A 21,676-nucleotide genomic window follows, 5' to 3' on the forward strand; every position below is an offset into this window, starting at 1 on the left:
CAGCAATCAAATATTCTTTTCACTTTTCACTTTGTCAATCTCTTCTTTGATTTTCAGAATTAAATGTTAGCATTTAGATGGATTTTTTATTAACTTTAAAAAAGTTCTATTCCTAATTCATGAATTCATTTTTTCTTTCTTTTGTTGATAAAAATATCCAAAGATATATGATGTTTCCTAAGCACTGATTTGGTATATTCCAAAAATTTAGGCCTCAAGTTTGGCCATAGTTTCAGTGTTTATCTCTCCTTGAACTTTTTTCCAGGTCACTTATTTTTTATAGTAGATACCTGGTATTTTCTTTCTTTTTAGTTTTAAAATTTTTGTTCTACTATTTTTTGTTATCTTATGGACTCATTAGTTTCTGTTCGGTCCATTTTAATTTTCAGAAAGTCTCTTACTTCTTGTACTAAGCTGTTTACTCTTATTTCATTTCTTTTTCTCCAGAGCTTTCATTTCCTTTATGCTATCATTTTAAAAGTGCTGGGTTTTTTTCATAACTACAGTAGTCTTCATGTAAAAGATATCTATTTATATAAGGCTTTCTTTGTAGGTATTGTGTAATTATTCTAGTGGTACCCCGCTATGGTTTTTTTCATGGAAAGTCTCTTCTTCACTACTTCAGTGGAAGAGTCTTTATTTGTAGAGTGAGTTTCATCTATACTTTCTCCTTTGAACTAAAATGTTAACTAGATATTGGGTTGAAGTAGAGCAGATAATTTCCAATTCAAAGAAAATATTTCTCCCATCTCTCTCCTACCTTACCATTTGTAACTATTAATATTAATGCAGTTTCCAGTGATTTCATAGAATATATAGAAAGATAGCAATAATCTGGCATCAAACAAAGATTTCTCTTAGGAAGTAGATTATAGGAGGATTTAATTCCATAAATATTCATTAAATACATAACATGAGGCAATTAGGTGGTGTAGTGTATGGAGTGCCCAGCCTGGAGTCAGAAAGACTCATCTTCCTTAGTTCAAATCTGTTCTCAGACACTTAATAACTGTGTGACCTGGCCAATAGCTGTGTTTCCTCATCTGTAAAAACATGCCTGGAGAATGAAATGGCAAACCACTCAAGTATCTTTGCCAAGAAGACCGCAAATGGGGTCATGAAGAATTGCACATGACTGAAATGACTGAACAACAACAAAAATGCATAACACTGTGTTAGGTACCAGGGATATAAAGAGTTGCAATTTAGTCTAAGTGGAGGAGGATATGTATACAAATAAATTCAATAGAAAACAGAATAAGTGTGAAATAGATGTTCAAGTAAAAATGACCTAAGAAAACTTGAGGATGAAAAAGTCACTTTGAGCTGGGGGTAATCAGGTAAGACCTGATTTAGTAGATGGTGCCTGAGCTGGGCTTAGAAGGGAGAAAGATTCCAACAGGTAGAGATGAGGAAAGAGCATGTTGCAGGAATAGGAAGGTAAGTAATATAAAAAAGGAATTGCGTGTTGGGATAGGGGATCATATTGTAGGAAGTCTAAATGCCGGGCAACAAATTTTACATTTTACACCAAAGGAAACAGGGAGCTACTGAAGCTACTTCAGTAGGGGAGTGGTCATTAAGAAAGAGTATTTTGTTAACTATATAAAGAATTGATTGGAGAGAGAGAGAGAGAGAGAGAGAGAGAGAGAGAGAGAGAGAGAATGGAAGAATTATTAGGAGGTCAATCCTTACAACAGTGATATCTAATAGGATTTTCTAGAGGATAACAGCCAAAGTTCTAAAGTAAAGGTAAGGGCAACACACATATTTTTATGTGCCTACATAGATCATGTAGTTTATTCTCAGACAATTTTCATATTTTCTCAGAAGTCATATTTTATGTTGCTGGTTACCTATCTTTCATCCATTTCACTGTAGGAGATGGATCCCCAACAGCCTTACATGGGAGGACAATATCTTTCATCCATGGGGTAGTTACAGTACCACTGAAAGTCAGAATTCTAGCTGGAGCTGAAGGAGGAAAAACAAAAGAATATTATTATATGATTCTCTTTAATGCAGGATAGATTTTGGTTTTCTTAAACATAATGGCATAAAGTAAAAGGCTAGGGAAATGTAGTTAATTAATAACACACCTTTTTTACACATATTTCTCTATGTTTTCCTAGTCTATTACTTCTATTCTTATCCTAGTTGCATTAATTTTGTTTGTGCAAAACTTCAATTTTATGAGTTTGTTTGCTTCTATTCATTTTTTGGTTATTAATTCATCCTTTACTCAAAGCTGTGAAAAGTCTTATAATCTGCTTGTATTGCAACTTTTATGACATTCAGGTCATGTAATACATACTGAATTTATTTTAGAATATGGTATAAGATGTTAGCCTAAATGCAATTTCTGCCAGAGAGATCTCAAATTTTTCTAGCAGTTCTTATCAATAGGAACCTCTTTTCTAGGTAATTTATGTTTTGGGGTTTATTAAGTTCTATTAGTTCTGATTCTCATTTTGTCTTGTCTTCTCCATTGATCTATTTTTTTTAACTAGCACCAAATAGATTTGATGATTGTTGCTTTATGACATAGTTTGAGGCCTGTCCCTTAATTCCTTCCTGGGCCACTAGGAATCTGAATTTAAATGTTGCTTAAGACTCTTTATTAGCTGCGTGACCATGTTCAAATCACATAACCTTTCTCAGCCTCAGTTCCTTTGATATTAGCTTTTTTTCCTAGGATTTGCCTGTTGATCTCTTCCTGACTCCTCTCTGTTTGATTGAGACTCCCTAGGTTATACCTTGAAACTACATCAACCTCCTCACATGTTGGTGAATTTATTTTCCATGAACCTTGTTCCCTTCCATAATAGCTTATATACAGACAGGACTGGCTCCAGCTGGATTCCAGTCTCCTTTCCCCTTAGGCCCAATGTGGCCATGCACTTTTGCCCTCTGCTCCAGTCTTTTTGGTTCCTTTTTTCTCTTGTTGGGCTGATTTAGCATCTGCCCCTTTTTATGGGCCTGTGTAGGTGTTTTTGGCAGAGCTTCTGATCCCTTGGGGTTCTCTAACCTAGGCATCACTTCAAGCAGAAGGGAACCTGATTCTTTCCCCTTCCCATATTTCTCCCCACCTCACATGGCTGGGCTGATTCAATATTTCATGCTGGTTTTAACAAGATAATGTGGGAAAGGGCAGAAGTGGCAGAGATTCTTCAGCAGGAGGTAAATTCCTGAGTTGTTCCCAAGGCACAAGTCTCTGGGTTGCTTTGTGTACCTTGCTGCTGAACATCTTGCTTTCTGAATCTACTTCTATAATTCCTTTTTTCTGACTGTTGTAGAATTAATGGAGACTGAATAAAACATATAATTTTCCATCTTGTTGGTCATGAGATCCAGAAATTCCTTTTTTTAGAGAGAAGTTTAGATTTCCTGAAGAAGCTACTAAATTAACTTGCACATCTAGAGTTTCTCTAGCCAGCTCTGGGTTCCCCACAGAATAAATAAGCTCCCTGGGTCAGTCCTTTGTGGAATCGTTCTATTATCCTTTAACGGGAATTTGCAACCCAGCAAGCATTAACTACTAAATTGCCCTGGGGGAAGTGGGAAAGAGCTTTGAGAATGAGCTAAATAGGGTATTCAGATATCTGCTGTCTATCTAAATACTGTTTTGTAAATGACCACAAAAAATAGCATGAATTTAACAAACACGAAAAAGGATAATTTCCAAAAAAGATAAAGAGGGAATTGTTTATGAAGTTGTAAATCTCTATGAGGTATCTCCTGCTTTCAAAAAAATGAAATCATAAATTCAGCATTCTACTCTCCAACCAATCCTGTTTGTGCTTTCTTTGAAACTTCAGTCTCTTCTCTTTTGTATATTTTCTTTGAAATGTTTTAGACATCATTTCTTTCCTTTTTCTTTTTGGCCTTCGCTCAACCACCAAATTCTGCCCATCCCCTTCCCATTGAAAAGAGAAAAAAATATCCTTGTACAAACAAGGAAAACAATTCTGCATGTAGGCCATGTCCAAAAGTATATGTTTAATTCTGCATTTTGAGATCACCTCCTTCCTTCAGGAGATGGGCAACATAATTCATTATTAGTCCTCATGATTGGTCATTGCATCGATGAAGGTTCTTAAGTTTTCAAACTTATTTTTACAGTGTTATCATCATTATATCATTGTTTCCTTGGTTCTGTTCACTCTAGTCTATATGAATTCATATGTCTTCACAGGTTTCACTGAAACCATACATTTCATCATTTCATACAGTATAATAATATTCTGTTACATTGATATAGCATGATCTGTTCAACTATTGATGGGCATCTCTCCTAGTTTCCAGTACTTTGCAATAATAAAAGGATTGTTATGAGTGTGACACACCTGGAGGCTGGCAGGTTGACTTTCAATCCCTTTTAACAACAAATGGAGATGAAAATTGAAACCCTTCAAAACACCATTTTTTTTTACAAATAAGTTATTTAATTAAGACAATACAAATTGATAAGGCAAGACAAGAAGAAAGTGAGTGAAGGCAAAGGGGAGTGGAAGAGAATGGGAAACAGGAATAGCAACTGGATGAAGTATGTGAGGCAATGAAAGATTGTTTTAAGGATAATGGAGATCTAAGAATGTGTATAGTCAGATAAAAAGAAATCTCTAAGGAGGGAGAGAGTAAAGATGAATGAGGGAAAGTGTTGATGAGTAGTAGAAAATATAATCAAAATGACAAAATCTTTGCATATAGAATGTGTAGATGGGGAAATCTAGTGACTAAAAAATTAACAGGTCAGAGAATTTAATTTTTAGATATATAATAATAATAATAACTACTATTTAATATAGCAATTTAAGGTTTACAAAGTGCTTTGTATGTTATCTCAGCTGATCATCACAACAACCATGAGAGATGGGTGCTGTTGTTATTCCACTTTTAGAGATGAAAAAACCTGAGGCATAGAGAGGTTAAGTGATTGCCCAGGGTCACACAGTCATCATCTGAGGCAGGTTTGAACTCAGGTCTCCAATATTCTAAGTCCAGTGTTCTATCCTTGTGTCACCTAACTACCACTACTCAGTAAACTCCAGTAGTTCACTATAACCTGTAGGATAGAGTGTAAACTTCTCTGATTAGAACAGGCTCAAAAGTATGCTGTTTTGGAGCTTTTATGAATTTTATTAAAATTGATCTGTATTTTAAGCTCTCTACTTTTGCAAAGAAAATTAGTTACTTGGATTGGCAAAAATTCACCCTGAGTTAATATTGTGAGCTAGTTTATCTATCTCTAATTGGCTGGGTTGCTTTAACTCAGACCTATTATGCAATATCTACTTCCAGGATGCTAGACAAGATGATGATGATGATGATATTTGAATGGGAGTTGGGATGTAATGAACAAAGAGAGGTAGTGTTCAAAGCCAAGCCCTATGGTAAGAGAAAGGTATGGTCCAGGATAATTTTGGTCTGCCCCTTTCTAAAAGGTGAGAAAAATCCTGCTGAGTCAGATTTTGCCCTGTTCGATGACACCTGATGGTTACACATTTATTACTATTGTATATATTCTGCATATTATTTGCACCTCCATTGTCTGCTCCATTTGTATTTAAGCTCCTTGAAAGTAGGAACCAATTCTTCTTTTTTAAATCCCTGGCACTTAATACAGTGCCTGGCACAAAGGAAGGACTTAATAAATGCTTGTTGATTCATTCATTGATTGCTGGTTTCTAAGGACTTTTCTAGTTCTAACATCCTATCATCGTAAATGAAGTTAAATCACCAATCAATGTCCTACAACCTGTAAATGTCAGAAGCAGAACTGTTTGGTGCACAGGTAGATAGAGTGCTGGACTGGGGGGTCAGGAACACCTCAGTTTGAAACCTAACTCACTTTACTAGATGTGTGATCCTGTGCTTGTCATTTAACCTCTCAGCCTCAGTTTCCTCATCTGTAAAATGAGAGGTTTAGACTTAATGGCCTCTAAGGTCTCTTTCCAGTTCTAAATCTAGGATCCTATGATCCATGCCAGATTCCAAGTTCAGTGCTCTTTACCCTGGAAAACTCTAACTCTTTGGAATGGTGCATTCAACTTTTAAGACAATCAAAAAACTTATATTTAGTATATTTCTGATTTAGTACCCAAAGAAAGGTGTACCTTTAGCTAATGGCTCTACAGTGATGATTTCACTGCTGTTGCCTCTCCCTGCTGAAGTCACAGCCACCACCCAGACACTGTATTGTTGATTCCGATTCAGGTTAGGAATTCTGTAGGAAAATGCATCAGGAGATGCTTCAAATTCACTGTTAACCTGTAATAAGAGACATAAATATTTCCACATTTAGAGGCAAAAGTCAAACTTAGATTATGTGGGGGAACATTTTAGTCTGAGGAGTGGAAAGAGCATGGGCTTTTGAATAAAAGCACTTGATTCAAACCTTGGCTCTGCTACTGACTTTGGATAAGTTACTAAGCCTCTAAGCCTCAGATGATTTCTAAGGTCCCTACTGGCTCTAAACCCTATGACCTTGGTGGAGAAATGAGTTTAATAATAACCAATGAAGGATTTTGAGTGTCATCATGAAAAGGCTTCAGTGTTGGTAGTAGTGCTGGTGGTTTAAGTATATCAACTCCCTACTCGATAAAATCCAGTTGACTGGCTCCCTATCACCTCCAGAATCAAATATAAAATCTTGTTTGGCTTTCAAAGCCCTTGATAACCTCCCTCTCCCCTGCCCAACATACCTTTCCAATCTTTCCAGTCTTATGCCTTTTACCCCCACCAGATGCCACTTATGGCAGAGAAGAGAGACTCCCCAAACTCCTCAGGGCATCAAAGTTGGGGGAAAATGTTATAGGCCAGGCCCAGAGATAATGGGACCAACAATGTAATAAGTGTAACCTCAGTATTCAAGCTCTGTCTATGGGAAGGATAAAAGAACTGAAGTCCCGATTTAGAATCCTGCTAACTGTGGTCTTCGCACTCTAGAAGGAACTGGAGTAATCATAATCATGGGGAAGGGAGATGGCATTTCTATAGCAGAAGGAACTTTTGAACCTCAAAACTTCAGTGATTCAATCCGCCTGTAGTCAGTCTGGGGAGAGCTGGAGAGGCCTGACAAATGAAGTCAACAAGCATTTATTAAGTGCCTACTTAATAGGCACAGTGAGAGAAATAAGGAGCTGGCAGCTGAGGGGGTGATAATGATGGGTACTTAGGGAAAGAGTGGCTGAGAGGGTAATGAACAGCAGCTGGGGGAGGGGGTGGGCAGGATGGGGAGGATGGTGATCACAAAGAACTAGGAATAAAGCTGCTGGATCTGAGGAAAGTTTTGCTTTCTCTCTCTGGTCTTATTTTATAACTTGTTAACCCAGCAGAAAAAGCGATCCAGGTAGAACTGGAGCCATTTGCCCCTAGGCCAGAATAATTGTATTCTGGTGCGGCTTCACAATCCATGGGGATGTAAGATAAAATCTAGGTCCTAGGCAAAGAGGAGAGGGAGGGGAGTAGAAGAGGACTAACAGTAGGAGAAGAAAGTCATGATCTGAGAAGAATCATTTCCTCCCCTTTTTTTGTTGGGAAGGGAAGAAAAAGGTACATGCTCAGACAATATCACTACACAGCACAACCTGAAAACTGGGTACTCTATCAAGGATATACTTTTTAAACTTTGAATCAATTTTTTCTGCATTAGGAATTTATTCTTCTAATTATTTTTCTTCCCTTAAACAGTATTTACTGAATTGTTGCTAAATACATTTAATATATCCATATTATAGGGATATTAATTTTTATTTTACCGAATTTTGCTTTTTTGGTATTTTATCTTCTTTTTTTGTCTTTTATAGCTTGAGTTTAAAATTGAATTTAGCTCAACATTGGCTACTCTTGAAGATTATTGGAAACTGAATTTTCTTTTAAACGTAAAATTTTTCTGGGTGTTTTCTCATTTCTAATGTATGATTTCTTTTAAGATACACTTTTATTTATTGTTTTAATGTCTTATTCTCTCCCTTATTAAAATTGTCATTTTGATTTTTAATGCTATTTTGCTTTTTAATTAAAAATATTTAATGAATTAATTTGCTTTCCCATTTTTCTTAGTGTAATTACTACTAATGTGACAAATCCATACATTCTCTTATTGTATATGCACATTTTTGTGTGTTGTTTGATGATGACGAGCCGTTATATAATTTGGTGTTGACATAGAAATGGAATGATGTTATTACAGCTGATCACCTTGTTGATACTTTTGCTGGTATTACTGTTTTTACTGTACACTCTCATGATTAGAGTTTATCTAAATTTAGTCAGTTAGTGAATTACATGAAATTTAGTCAGTTAGTGAATTACATGAAATTTACTAACCGAACTAAAACCTCTAGAGGTAACAACTTCCAGGGCATATGAGTAACAAGATGGTGGACTAGAAATTCTGTGATCCTCAGGGCATCTCAGACCTCTCTAAAAAAGAAATTATATGCCAAAGATAAAGCAACTTCAACTATTTCCATGGTCTAGGATACCCAGAATCAAAAAGAAGGAAAAAAATCAGAAATCCTGGAACTGATGCTGATTTTGAACTCTCTCAGCACCCCAGTACCCATCCTTGTACCCTAACCATAATGAGGCTACACTAGTGGACCCAAAGATATGACACAGGCTTACATCAAACTCCGCCACTACACCCCAGTCCTACCTCCCATCGTAGAGGCCCCAGTTCCAAGCTATGAAAGTTTCCTGTGACTTCAATAGCCAGGTTGGCAATAGCCGTTGAGGAGCAAAAGTCTGCCAGGTACTATAGTCTGGAAGAAAAATGCTGCAAAGCCCTGGACTATCAGTTATTCTGAACTGCCAGGGTGCCAGTATCAGGGAAAGTAGTTTCTGCCAATGCCATGGAAAGTAGCCTCTACCAGGGCTGGAGAAATCAGCCTATTCTGGTGCCACGGATAGTGGGCTCTAAAGTGCCAGGCCAGAAAACTAAGGAACAAAGGGAGTGGGATAGGTCACCAGGACAGGAGAGCTGTGCATTACTCCACCAAAACTGAAGGAAGAGCACGGCATCCAGCTGGGGCCAACTTTGACCACCCAAAAGTCAGTTGGGGCAGACACCTAGAATGGTGGACTGTGAATTTTCCAATGTGACAGGAAGGCTGAGACACTTTGAGATCTAGCTCCAAGGCAACCATGATCAGAGAGGAAGGACTTGGAAGTGAGCAATAAAGAAAATAGGGTGGGGGAGGCATAGATAGACTGAAAGGACCAAAGATTCCAGGAAGAAGAACTTTCAAAGCCCTTGAATATAAACAGATAAATCAACAAGGAAAACAGTAACACTAGAAGGAAATATGACCTCCAAATTTGGTAAGTGAGTTCAAGCATCTATGCTCAAATACTACAAAACAAAGGAAAATAATCCCACATTTGATGAGACAGAGGGCCCAGTAGAATTTGAAGAGAAAAAGGAGTTACAACACATTGTTCCTGAGTAAGATAAAAGAAAAATGAGAATTGTGAGAGCAGAATTTATGTCCTACATGGCATGAATGGTGAGCAAAAAAGAAAAAGGGGAGTCTACAATGGCAAACATCACTGTAGAAATAAAAGAAAGAGCGATAGATTGGTAATGTAAAGACACAGAAATAAAAGACAGCATAGAAGAAGAGAAACCAAAACAAGAATATTAAAAGAAAATATGTTCACTATGCAAAGAAAATATATGGCTCTCTAAGACAGGATTCATAGAGACAATCTAAGGATCTACAGAGAACTAGGTCTTTCTAGAAGAACATGTCAGAACAAAAAACCTTAATACCATAATAAAGGAAATAATAGAAGAGAACTGCCCAGAACTTCTGAATGTAGAAAATGATTTACCAATCGAAATAATTCACAAAAAAACCCTAAGGCTGCAAATTCCAACACATGTATGATTAAGTTTAACTATACAATTTAGAAAAAAATTCTATAAGACATGAGGATAAAGTCCTTCAAATACAAAGGATATCTGAATAATTTAAGACTCTTCTGTACCCCAGTAGAAAAAGGAAGAAATGTAATAACGCATTCTGAAGAGCATTGGTGCTCAGGATGCAGTTCAGGATGACAGCCTATAAATCTGAACTTAACCATATAGGATAAAAATAAAGAAGTAAGCAAATAAGCAAATTGGAGAAGAAAGGATTAGAATTTTAAACTGAGAAGTGATGATTGAAAAAAATAAAAGGGAACAGGCAAAAAAAAGCTCAATGGACAAATGACAGTTTAATAGCACATCTATAAAATATTTGATTAGCGTTTCAGTAATCAGTCAACACTCAGGAAAGATGCAAATACCTTGACTTGGTTGCATCCAAAAAAGTTTTAAGATCTAGAGAATTGGGTGTTGTTACGAAAAATTTAATATATACTTGTTTACTTTGCTCAGTCACTAATAATATAGCTCTAGCTTATATGATTGAAGAGGTACAGAAGCAAATGGATAATAATGCAAAATTATCTTAAAATCAAGAAACTTCTTTGTTAAATATATAAAAGATAGTTCTAAAAGTCTTCTAAAGACTGGACCAACTAACTCCCCAAGGATGTACTAGTATTAACCTATGTGGACAATTTAAAAAATTTAGTATTCTATTTTTTTCCAATTACATATTAAAAACAAGTTTTAACATTGTTTTAAAAATTTTTCTGAATTTTAAATTGTCTCCCTCCCTTCCCCTCCTTCCTCAATGAGAAGGCCAGCAGTTTGATATGTTATACGTGTGCAGTCATGCAAAGCAAGTTTCCGGATTAGTCATGTTGTGAAAGAAAACACAGACCAAAAAAACCAAAACCAAAACTGAAAACCAGAACAACCCAAACCAAGAAAAATAAGGTAAAAAACAAAAGATGGTTCAATCTGCACTCAGATTTCATAAGTCCTTTTCCTGGGGATGGATATCATTTTTTTTCATCATAAGTCCTTCAGAATTATCTTGGAAATATTATTGTATTGCCAAGGACAGCTAAGTTGTTCACAATTGATCATCGTGTGATATTGCTGTTACTGTTTACAATGCTCTCCTGGTTCTGTTCATTTCCCTTTGTATCAATTCATGTCATTATTTTCAGGTTTTTTGGAGAGCACCCTGTTCATCATTTCTTATAGCACAATATTTTCCCATCACAATCATACAGCCCAGCTTGTTCAGCCATTCCCTAGTTGATGGGAATCTCCTCAATTTCCAGTTCTTTGACACCAGAAAAATGCTGCTATAAACATTTTTGTACATATGGGTCCTTTTCTTTTTTGTTTTTTATTTCTTTGAGATATAGACCTAGCAATAGTATTGCTGTGTCAAAGGGTATGCATGGTTTAATAGCCATTTGGACATAGTTCTAAATTGCTATCCAGAAGGGCTGAATCAGTTTAGAACTCCACCAATAGAATCAATCTTCATACATCCCCTCCAACATTTGTAATTTTCCTTTTCTGTCATATTAGCCATTCTGATAGGTGTGAGGTGGCACCTAGGAATTGTTTTAATCTGCATTTTTCTCATCAATAGTGATTTAGAATATTTTTCCGTATGACTGTAGATAGCTGTAATTACTTTGAAAATTTCCTGTTCATATCCTTTGACCATTTATCAATTGGGAAATGATCTTATTTTTATAAATTTTATTCAGCTCTCCATATATGATTGAAGAGAAACTTTCTGTAAAAATGTTTTCACAGTTAAGATTATTAATTGTATCTTCTTCCATCCTATTTCCCCCCACTTATTCTACTCTCCCTTTCCTTTCACCCTGTTCATCCTCAAAAGTGTTTTGCTTCTGACTTTTACCTCCCCCAATCTGCCCTCCCTTCTATCAGCCCTCCTTTTATTCCCTTCCCCTCCTACATTTCTGTATAGTAAAATAGATATCTAGATCCACTTGAGCATGAATGTTATTAGCCCTTTGAGCCAATTCAGATGAGAGTAAGGTTGTATCATTTCCCCACCCCCCATCTTCCCTTCCACTTTAAAAGCTCTTTTGTGCCTCCTTTTTGTGAGATAATTTACCTCATTCTACCTCTCCCTTTCCCCTTGCCCTTTCCTCTTTCTTATTCCTTACTTTTTTATTTAATTCCACCATATTCAACTCATGTGGAGCCAACATGGAAGAGAAAAGGCAGGAAGTGGCCTGAACTCTTCCCAGCTTACCTAAAAACAACTTTAAATCAAACCTCTAAATAAATTCTGAAGCAACAGAATCCATAGAAGGATGGAATAAAACAATTTTTCAGCTCAGGAAAACTTAGAAGGAATGCATAACCAGTCTACCTTACTTGGGTAAAAGGGGAGTGCAGCCCAGCACAGGCAGTGTCTAGGCAAGCCAGTGGGAGGCCCCTGGCCCCAGAACAAATCAGCAACCCAGACCAGGCAGCCAGTGGCACAGTGGACCAGCTGCGTGGCCTCCAGCCCTAATGTAACCAGTGAGCTTCCAGCCCCAGAGCCTCAGTGCAACAGGAGAGTTGCAGCAGCAAGCCAGTAAACAAGACCTATACCCTCTACCCCTGCCTTCCATGGTAGAAGCTTGAGGCAGAACACCCAGTGCCCCAGGAGCAGAGCTCAACTTTAAAAGTCATGGAATAGGGTGAAAAATGAGCAAAAACAACAACAAAACCCTAATCATAAAAAGCTACACTGGCCACAGGAAAGATTAAAACACAAACTCAGAAGAGGCAAAATGCCTACATGCAAAGCCTCAAATAGAAACATGATTTGGTCCCAAAAAGTCCTTCTCAGAGAGCTCAAAAAGGATTTTAGAAATCAAATAAGAGAGGTAGACAAAAACTGGGAAAAGAAATGAGAGTTGTGCAAGAGAGTCATGAAAAAGGAGTCAACAGCTTGGTAAAGGAAACATAAAAATTGACTGAAGAAAACAGCTCCTTAAAAATAGAATTGGCCAGACGGAAGAGGAGGTACAAATGGTAACTGAAGAAAAATAATTACTTAAAATGAGAATTGGGCAAGTGGAAGCTAATGACTCTATGAGACAACAAGAGTCAGACAAACAAAATCAAAAGAATGAAAAAATAGAAGGAAATGTAAAATATCTTATTAAAAAATGACTGACATGGAAAATAGATTCAGGAAAGATAATTCAAAAATTATTGGACTACCTGAAAGTCATGATCAAACAGAGTTTGCATAGCCTCTTTTAAGAAATTATAAAGGAAAACTGCCATGATATTCTAGAACCACAGAGTAAAATGGTAATGGAAAGAATCCACCGATCACCTCCTGGAAGAAATCCCCAAATGAAAATTTCCAGAAATATTATAGCCAAATTTCAGAACTCACAGGTAAAGGAGAAAATACTACAAGCAGCCAGAAAGAAACAATTCAAATATCAATGAGTCAAAGCCAGGATTACAGTAGATTTAGGAGTTTTTACATTACAGGATCAGAGGGCTTAGAATATGTCGATCAATCTGATAACCTAAGTGAAATGGATTAATATTTAGAAAAATATAAATTTCCCAGATTAACAGAAGAGGAAATAGAATACTTAAATAACCCCATATTAATAAAATAAATTGAACAAGCCATCAAATAAGAGAGGTAAAGGAAAAATTGGTAAAAGAAATGAAAATAATGTAAGAAAATCATGAAAAAGAGTCAATAGTTTGGTAAAGGAGGCACAAAGATGGATTCACAAGTGAATGCTACCAAAAATTTAAGAACAATTAATTCCAATACTACATAAACTATTTGGGAAAATAGGCAAAGAAGGAGCTCTACCAAATTCCTTTTATGACACAACTTTGGTGCTGACACCTAAATCAGGTGGAGTCAAAACAGAGAAAGTAAACTATAGACCAATTTCCCTAATGAATATTGATGCAAAAATTTTAAACAAAATACTAGCAAGGAGATTTTAGCAATAGGATGATACATTATGATCAAGTGGAATTTATACCAGGAATGCAGGGCTGGTTCAATATTAGGAAAACTATCAGCATAATTGATCATATCAATAACAAAACCAACACAAATAATGTTTATCTAAATAGATGCAGAAAAAGCTTTTAACAAAATACAATACCCATTCTAATTAAAAATACTAGACAGTATAGGGATAAATGGAGCTTTCCTTAAAATGATTACTATCTATATAAAACCATCAGCAAGCATTATCTGTAAGTGAGATAAGTTAGAAACCTTCCCAATACAATTGAGGGTGAATCAAGGATGCCCGTTATCACCACTGTTATTCAATATTGTACTAGAAATGTTAGCTTTATCAATAAGAGAAAAAAAAAGAAATTGCAGGAATTAAAATAGACTATGAGGAAACAAAGCTATCCCTCTTGGTAGATGAAATGGGTATACTTAGAGAATCCTAGAGAGTCAACTAAATAACTACTTGAAATATTAACAACTTTAGCAAAGTTGCAGGATACAAAATAAACCCACATAAATCATCAGCATTTATATGTATGTGTATATATACACATATATACATAGATATACATACACACGCATATATACACACACGCATATATACACACACACATATATACATATATATACACACATGCATATTTTATATATATATATATATATATATATATATATATATATATATATATATATATATATATATATATATATATATATATATATATAAATACGATCGACAAAACTCAGTGGTAAGAGAGAAATAATTCCATTTCAAATAACTGTAGACAATATAAGATACTTGGGAGTCTGCCTGCCAAGACAAACTCAGGAACTATATGAACACAACTACAAAACACTTGTCACACAAATAAAGTAAAATCTAAACAATAGGAAAAATATCAATTTTTCATGGGTAAGTCAAACCAATATAATAAAAAATGACAATTTTACCTAAATTAATTTACTTATTTAGTGCCATACCAATAAAACTACCAAAAATTACTTTATAGAGCTAGAAAAGATATTAACAAAATTCATCTGGAAGAATGAAAGGCCAAGAGTATGAAGGGAATTAATGAAAACAAATGTGAAGGAAGGTGGCCTAGCTATACCACACCTAAAACTATATTTTAAAGTGGCAATCATTAAAACTATTTGCTACTGGTAAGCTATAGTGTGGTGGATCAGTGAAACAGATTAAGTACAGAAGACATAGTGGTGAATGACCATGGTAACCTAGTGTTTGATAAACCCAAAGGAGGTGATTGGTAGATTCTTTCAATTTTTATTTTACCATCTGATTCTAGAATTTCAGCACAATTATCCTTGATAATTTCCTGAAAGATGATGTCTAGGTTCTTTTTTTTATCATGACATCAGGTAGTCCAATAATTCTTAAATTATCTCTCTTTAATCTATTTTCCAGGTCAGTTGTTTTTCCAATGAGGTATTTCACATTTTCTTCTATTTTTTCATTCTTTTGATTTTGTTTTATTGCTTCCTGATATCCCAGGGAGTCATTTGTTTCCACTTGCCTAATTCTAGTTTTTAGGGAATAATTTTCTTCCTTGAGATTTTGTGCCTCCTTTTCCATTTGGTCAATTCTACTTTTTAGGGCATCCTTCTCTTCATTGGATTTTTGTGCCTCTTTTACCATTTGGCCTATTGTATTTTTTAAGGTGTTATTCAGTATATTTTTGTGCCTCCTTTACCAAACTATTGACTCTTTTTTCATGATTTTCTTGCATCATTTTCATTTCTTTTACCAATTTTTCTTTTACCTTTCTTAAATTGATTTTTAAAATCCTTTTTGAGCTCTTCCATAGTCTGAAACCAATTCACGTTTATTTTTGAGGCTTTGGATTTAGGAGTTTTGACTTTGTTGCCTTCTTTTGAGTTTATTTTTTGATTTTCCCTGTCACCATAAAAACTTTCTGTAGGAAGGACCTCTTTTGTTGTTTAATCATTTTTCCAGCTTATTTCTTGACTTTTTGCTTAAAGTTGGGCTCTGCTCCTGGGGCAGAAGGAGTACTGTCCCAAGCTTCATTTTATTGTGTAGCTTTTTTCAGAGCTAATTCTTGACATCTATAAACTTTCAATTCTTCTAAGATGGTATGATCTTAGGAGTGATGAATTTACTACTCTCCTGTCCTACGCTCTGGTCTACATGGGATCAAAACTTTTTCCACCCTGGAACTGTGACCAGGGTCTCCACTCCCAAAAGGGCACAAGCTCTGATGTGCTAGTACTCCTCCTTGCCCTGGGACTGTAATCTGGATTTGAGTATGGGCAATGGAACAGAATACTGTCCCTGGTGCCAGCAAAAGAACCCCTATAATCTGCTTCTGAGCAAATGTCCAACTCCTTACTGTCTGTAGACTGCAAACAGCCACTGGTGCTGCTGACTCAGTCACCTCCAAGGCCTGCTTCCATTTTTCTGGAACACTGTCTGAGCTGGCATAGCCTGTGATCCACTCTCACCTTGCTGTGATAGACCTTTCCTACTAACCTTCTATTTGGGTTCTGCCACTTCAGAATTTGGTTTAAGGCATTATTTATAGTTGTTTGAAGGTAATTTGAGAAAGCTCAAGAGAGTCCCTGTCTTTTCTCCACCATCTTTGCTCCATCAACACAAAATTTTCTATATACTGATGCCATTGTGGAGAGTTTGTGAGCAGTTCTGTATCAAGACAGTGATGGTCACCAGAAAGAAATTGTATTTTTCAGTAGAGGCTGGAGTGACATAAAGCTAGAGGTTTTGACTCTGAAATAGTTTGTCACTAATACATTTTAAAACTGAGTAGTCAAAGTTAAAAATACAGACCGGAAATAAGCTGGTAACATATTGTGGCCAACGTCAAGTTAAATGTTGCTTGAAAGAGATAGCGGCATACAACTACAGATTGACCATTCATTACAAGCAGACATGTGACATTGGAATTATTATTATACCTAAAAGAGTAAAAATTATATGTAACATCACAGGAACTGGCTTGTAAGTAAATTGCAATATAGCTGAAAGTTTGGAGTTTCATGAAACCATTTGCCTTGGTTCAATGGGTTGACTTTCTTTACCTCAGTTGTATGTGAATGACTGCAAAGAAAGTAAATGACTAAGGAAGGATGAAAGGAGCTGTACAAACCAAAGTATTAATTGACATCAAAATGATTCAAATGCTAGTTCCATGAAGGCATTTTACTGTTGAGACAATAACAGAAGATGGCGCTGTACAACAAAGTAATATTAGACTCTCACTGATCACATAGAGCATCAGGAAGCAGTTGGCACTACCCAGTTTACATTGCTCTATTACTATGAAAATTTTACATAATGCCATTAGACATATGGGTCAAAAATGCACCACAGAGTGTATTGGTAAGGCAATAATAACAATGTAGATGATAATTTTCAAAATGCCTTTCTAGTACTGTATTGCGAAGTATACGAGACTCTCCACATAGAAGGTAGAAGAAGTAAACCATTTATTTAGACACCAGAGAACCATATCCCACAAGCCACTTATCCAATCTATCAAAGCAGTAAAGCATTCCATATATGATATCACAGCATGGAGTCTTGTCATCCCAAAACCTCTCCAACCCCCTGCTGAGGACTTCCCAAAAACAATCTCAGAGTACAGCTAATTCAGTCTGTTCAGCTCCAAGTATCACGACTGCCATTAGGAGCCATAATTGCTCTCTCTCTTTCTCAGCATTTCCTGTAACATAATTTCCTTTTCCTGTCAGAAAGCTCCTCCCACCACCTGTGACTTAGGCTTCCTGTGACATAAGCAGGTCACATGGCTTATTAATGGGTGGGAAGGATCTTCAAATCTAAATTTCTACTACAAGAGCTATGATGAAATAGAGTTTACTGGCCCAAGAAGGCTCCAGCTAGCACCAAAAAGTATGATACAGGCTCACTGTATACAAAGAAAAGTAATACTAATTAGTTCTTTATATTTGGAGAACATTGTTTTTGAATAATTTTTAAATCATGTCCAACTCTTCATGATCCCATTTGCAGGTTTCTTGGCAGAGATACAGGAGTAGTATGTTATCTTCTTCTCCAGCTCATTTTATAGATGAGGAAATTGAAGCAAACAGTTAAGTGACTTGGCCAGGGTCACACAGCTAATAAGTGTCTGAGGCCAGATTTAAACTTAGGAAGATGAGTCTTCCCAGCTGCAGGTTTAGCATTCTATCCACTCTGCCACCTAGCTTCCTGTTGGAGAACGTAAGTATTAGCAAACCTTTGGAACTCTTCCATGGTCTTCCTAGCTCTGGAAGGAGACAGCAAGAACAAAAGTCAAACACTGGTAGTGACTGATCATTCCATGTAAGGGCATATCCAATCAAGATTCAGAAGGTTTGCATGGTTGAAAAAGTAACATCGGAGAAGTATTTCCTGCCAGGATTGTGTGTGGACTTCCTGCCAGGATTGAGATCAAGACAGACTTTGAAAAAATCCTGTTCAAAGGGATGTTAACTTTAAAAACTCTAGAACAATACCTTATACCTATTAGGGTTAGGTTCAAGAAGACCTACTTTCTGCATATGTCAGCTACACACCGATCATCATGTTAGGGACACTGAAACTAGAAGAAAACTCTTAGCCCAGCATGTGGCTTTTCTATCATACATGTGCAATTTCACCAGCAATGATGGTGTTGGTTTTATACCTTGCCCACTGATATTTGTGCCTCCCTAATGACTTATTTTGAAGTGTCTGAAGGAGGACAGACTGCAGATCTTCAAACCAGTATATTTCTTGGCTAGGAGAGAAGTTAAAAGGACCTAATACTTAGCAACAACTTCAGCCCAGAATAATTTTGAAAAAAAATAGCAATGTGATGCTGTCTGATTTTGCTAAAGGTACTGCCACCTCCAGTAGTTCTGATTGATATCTGGCCACTGGACTGAGATGGCTCCAGAGGACAAAGTGAGGCTGGTGACTTTGTACAGTCCTCCTCCACTCAAATCAAAGTCAATTGCAAGGCATGTCATCATCTCCCTGATGTTATCGTCCTTTTTGAGGATGAAGGACAAACCACACAACTGCCACTTTTAACAAGATGGTAAACTTTTGCCAAAAAATCTTGGTGTTCATGGGACATGCAAATTAGCAGACTGATGGATAGTTACTCTATGCGTTGTTGTGGAGCTGGGGTGTATAGATGTTTGGGGAAGATTAATCCCTCTGGTATGAGAGCTGCCAAGCCCTTTTCAGGGCTGCTTTCCATCGTTGGTGTCTACCAGGCACCCAAATCTCACCTGTTGCTCCATGAAGCTGTAGCATGCATGGTGGCCACACTCTGGAAAACTGTTTCAGCTGAGAGGTTAAACTAGGTTGAGGGTAACTGATGGACCTCAGACCCATTGGTGAGTTAACATAAGAAGCTAACACCCCAAGCATGTGAAGACTTGCCCCAGCAGGATAGGTTAATGTGAACAATTTGTTTCAGGGGTCATGTAGGCAACAGAAGCAGGTACTGTGGAGTGCTCAGAGCTTGGTTAGATTTTGAAGATGCCAAGGTCATCCACTGCATCCCACACCATTACCAGTCATCTTGCCCTGACTCAGGTGACTCTGGTAGAGAGAGTGAGGCCAACAACCTTGCACAACTCTGGGCCAGAAAAGTTTCAAACATCAGAATTGGTTTGATGAAAATAATGGGGAAATTCAGAAGCTACTAAATAAAAAATGAGAACTCTATATAACCAGCAGGATAGTTCATCAAGAAGGCAGAATTTAACTCCACCCAAAGTAAAGTTCAAGTGAAGCTTAGAAGATTCTTAGTTCAGAAGGATGGCAGATGAAATTCATTTTTATGTTGATAGTAACAATTCAAGGTGATTTTATGATGTCGTGAAAGCTATTTATGGACCATAGACCTTATGGTACATCTCAACTATTTAGCACTGGTGGAGTCACATTGATTAGTGATAAGAACATGATCCTGCAGAGGTGGGTTGAATATTTCCATAGTGTTCTCAATAGATTGCCATCAACCAATGTTGAAGCCATTAACCATGTACTTCAGGTTGAAGTCAATCCTTCTCTCACTGAACTTCCAACTGAAGAAGTTTAGAATGCTATTAGGCTTCTCTTTTGTAGCAGACCCTAGTGCTTTCCAGCTGAGCTTGGCAAGATAGGGAGTTCCATTCCAGCTGAGAATGACAAAGCAGGGGGTCCACTGCTCATATAAAAGCTGGCTGAAATCTTCTGGGTTATATGGCAAAAGGAGGTTATCCCCCAGGAGTTCAAGGAGTCTTCCACTGTCCATCTCTATAAAGTAAAAGGAAATAGATTGTCTTGTGACAATCATGGGGGTTAGGCATGGAAGTATTTTCTCTCTTAGTCATTGCCAGCAAGATTCTTGCCAGGGTCTTCCTTAATAGTCAGGTCCTTCACCTGGAAGATGGTCATCTACCTGAGAGCCAGTGTAGCTTCAGAAAGGGCTGAGGAATGGGTGATATGATATTTGCTGCCAAACAACGCCAAGAGAAATTCCAGGAGCAGAACTGAGGTCTGAATGGCAAAATACAGATTGCTTGGAGAAATTCATCAGTTTTGCACATCGTTTTCATGATGGCACGTTTCTATGGGTTCAGGATAATGGACAATGCTCTCACACTTTCCCAGTCACCAATGCAGTGAAGCAAACCTATATGCTCGCTCTCATGCTTTTTCAGCATGATGTTTTCAGTGATGTTGGACACCTTCAGCAAGGATGAAAATAGCATCAAGGTCAGCTACCATACCACCGGTAAATTATTTAACCTGAAAATGCTACAAGCCAAGAATAAAATATAGGGAGAGTTGGTGTACAACTTTTTGTTTGCAGATGATTATGCACTCAGCACAGCCTCTGAGACAGAGATGCAAGAGTATGGATAGATTCTCTGTTGCTTGTGCTAATTTTAGCCTGACAATTAACACCAAGAAAACACAGGTTCTCTACCAGTCAGGACCAGACCATTCATACATGGAACCATGGTTTACAGCAAATGAAGATATTTTGAATGCTGTGGATAAGTTCAATTTCCTTGGCAGTACACTTTCCAGGGATGTACACGTAGATGATGAGGTACACACACACACACACACACACACACTACCAGAGCTAGCTCACTGTTTAGGAGGCTCCAAAGGAAAGTGTGGGAGAGGAGGCATTAGCCTGTCTACTAAACTGAAGGTCTACATTGTGTTATTGTTGTAGGTCTGTGAGCTCCAGACTGTCTACTAGCTGAAATTTGGATAGTATACTCGTACCATGCCAGGAAAATGAATTGCTTCCATTTGAATTCTCTTAGGAAGATTCTGGAGATCATCCGGCAAGATGAAGTAATGAACACTGAGGTCTTTTCTTGAGCTGAACTGCCAAGTATTCAAATTGTACTGAGAGAGTGTACTCAGACAAGGCATATGTTCACACAGATGTCACAAGAAGTGATATGAGAATACTTCCAAGGTCTCTCTGAAGAACTTTGGAATTGATATTGAAACATGGGAGATACTGGCATAAGACTGACCACCCAGCATGGCAGGCCTTCTTCAAAAAAGACATTCTGCTCTATTAGTAAAGCAGAACTGCAGTAACTAAAAAGAAGTGTGAGATGCTCACATTTAGACACTCTCACTCCAAATGTTCATGTGGACTATTTTGTGCCCACTGTGTGGTAGAGCCTTCTGAGTTCATGTTGGTCTGATCAGCCAGTCAGACACACTATACCTTGATCCTAACATAGTGATGTCATTTTGGGCCTACTTTAAGCAC

The 21,676-nt window shown here is 37.1% G+C and overlaps 1 protein-coding gene across 1 annotated transcript in view; it reads right to left on the reverse strand.

Moving 5' to 3' along the window:
• The window catches only part of DSCAM (DS cell adhesion molecule), a 776,379-nt gene that overhangs the window by 94,070 nt on the left and 660,633 nt on the right, over positions 1-21,676 (reverse strand). Inside the window, exons 21-22 of the mRNA XM_036744150.1 lie at positions 6,117-6,270; positions 1,857-1,974 (exon numbers count right to left, since the gene is read on the reverse strand). Coding sequence (XP_036600045.1) covers positions 1,857-1,974; positions 6,117-6,270 — 272 coding nt within the window. The remainder of the gene's footprint in view (positions 1-1,856; positions 1,975-6,116; positions 6,271-21,676) is intronic.

Source organism: Trichosurus vulpecula, chromosome 2 (assembly GCF_011100635.1).
Source record: "Trichosurus vulpecula isolate mTriVul1 chromosome 2, mTriVul1.pri, whole genome shotgun sequence".
Lineage (NCBI taxonomy): Eukaryota > Metazoa > Chordata > Mammalia > Diprotodontia > Phalangeridae > Trichosurus > Trichosurus vulpecula.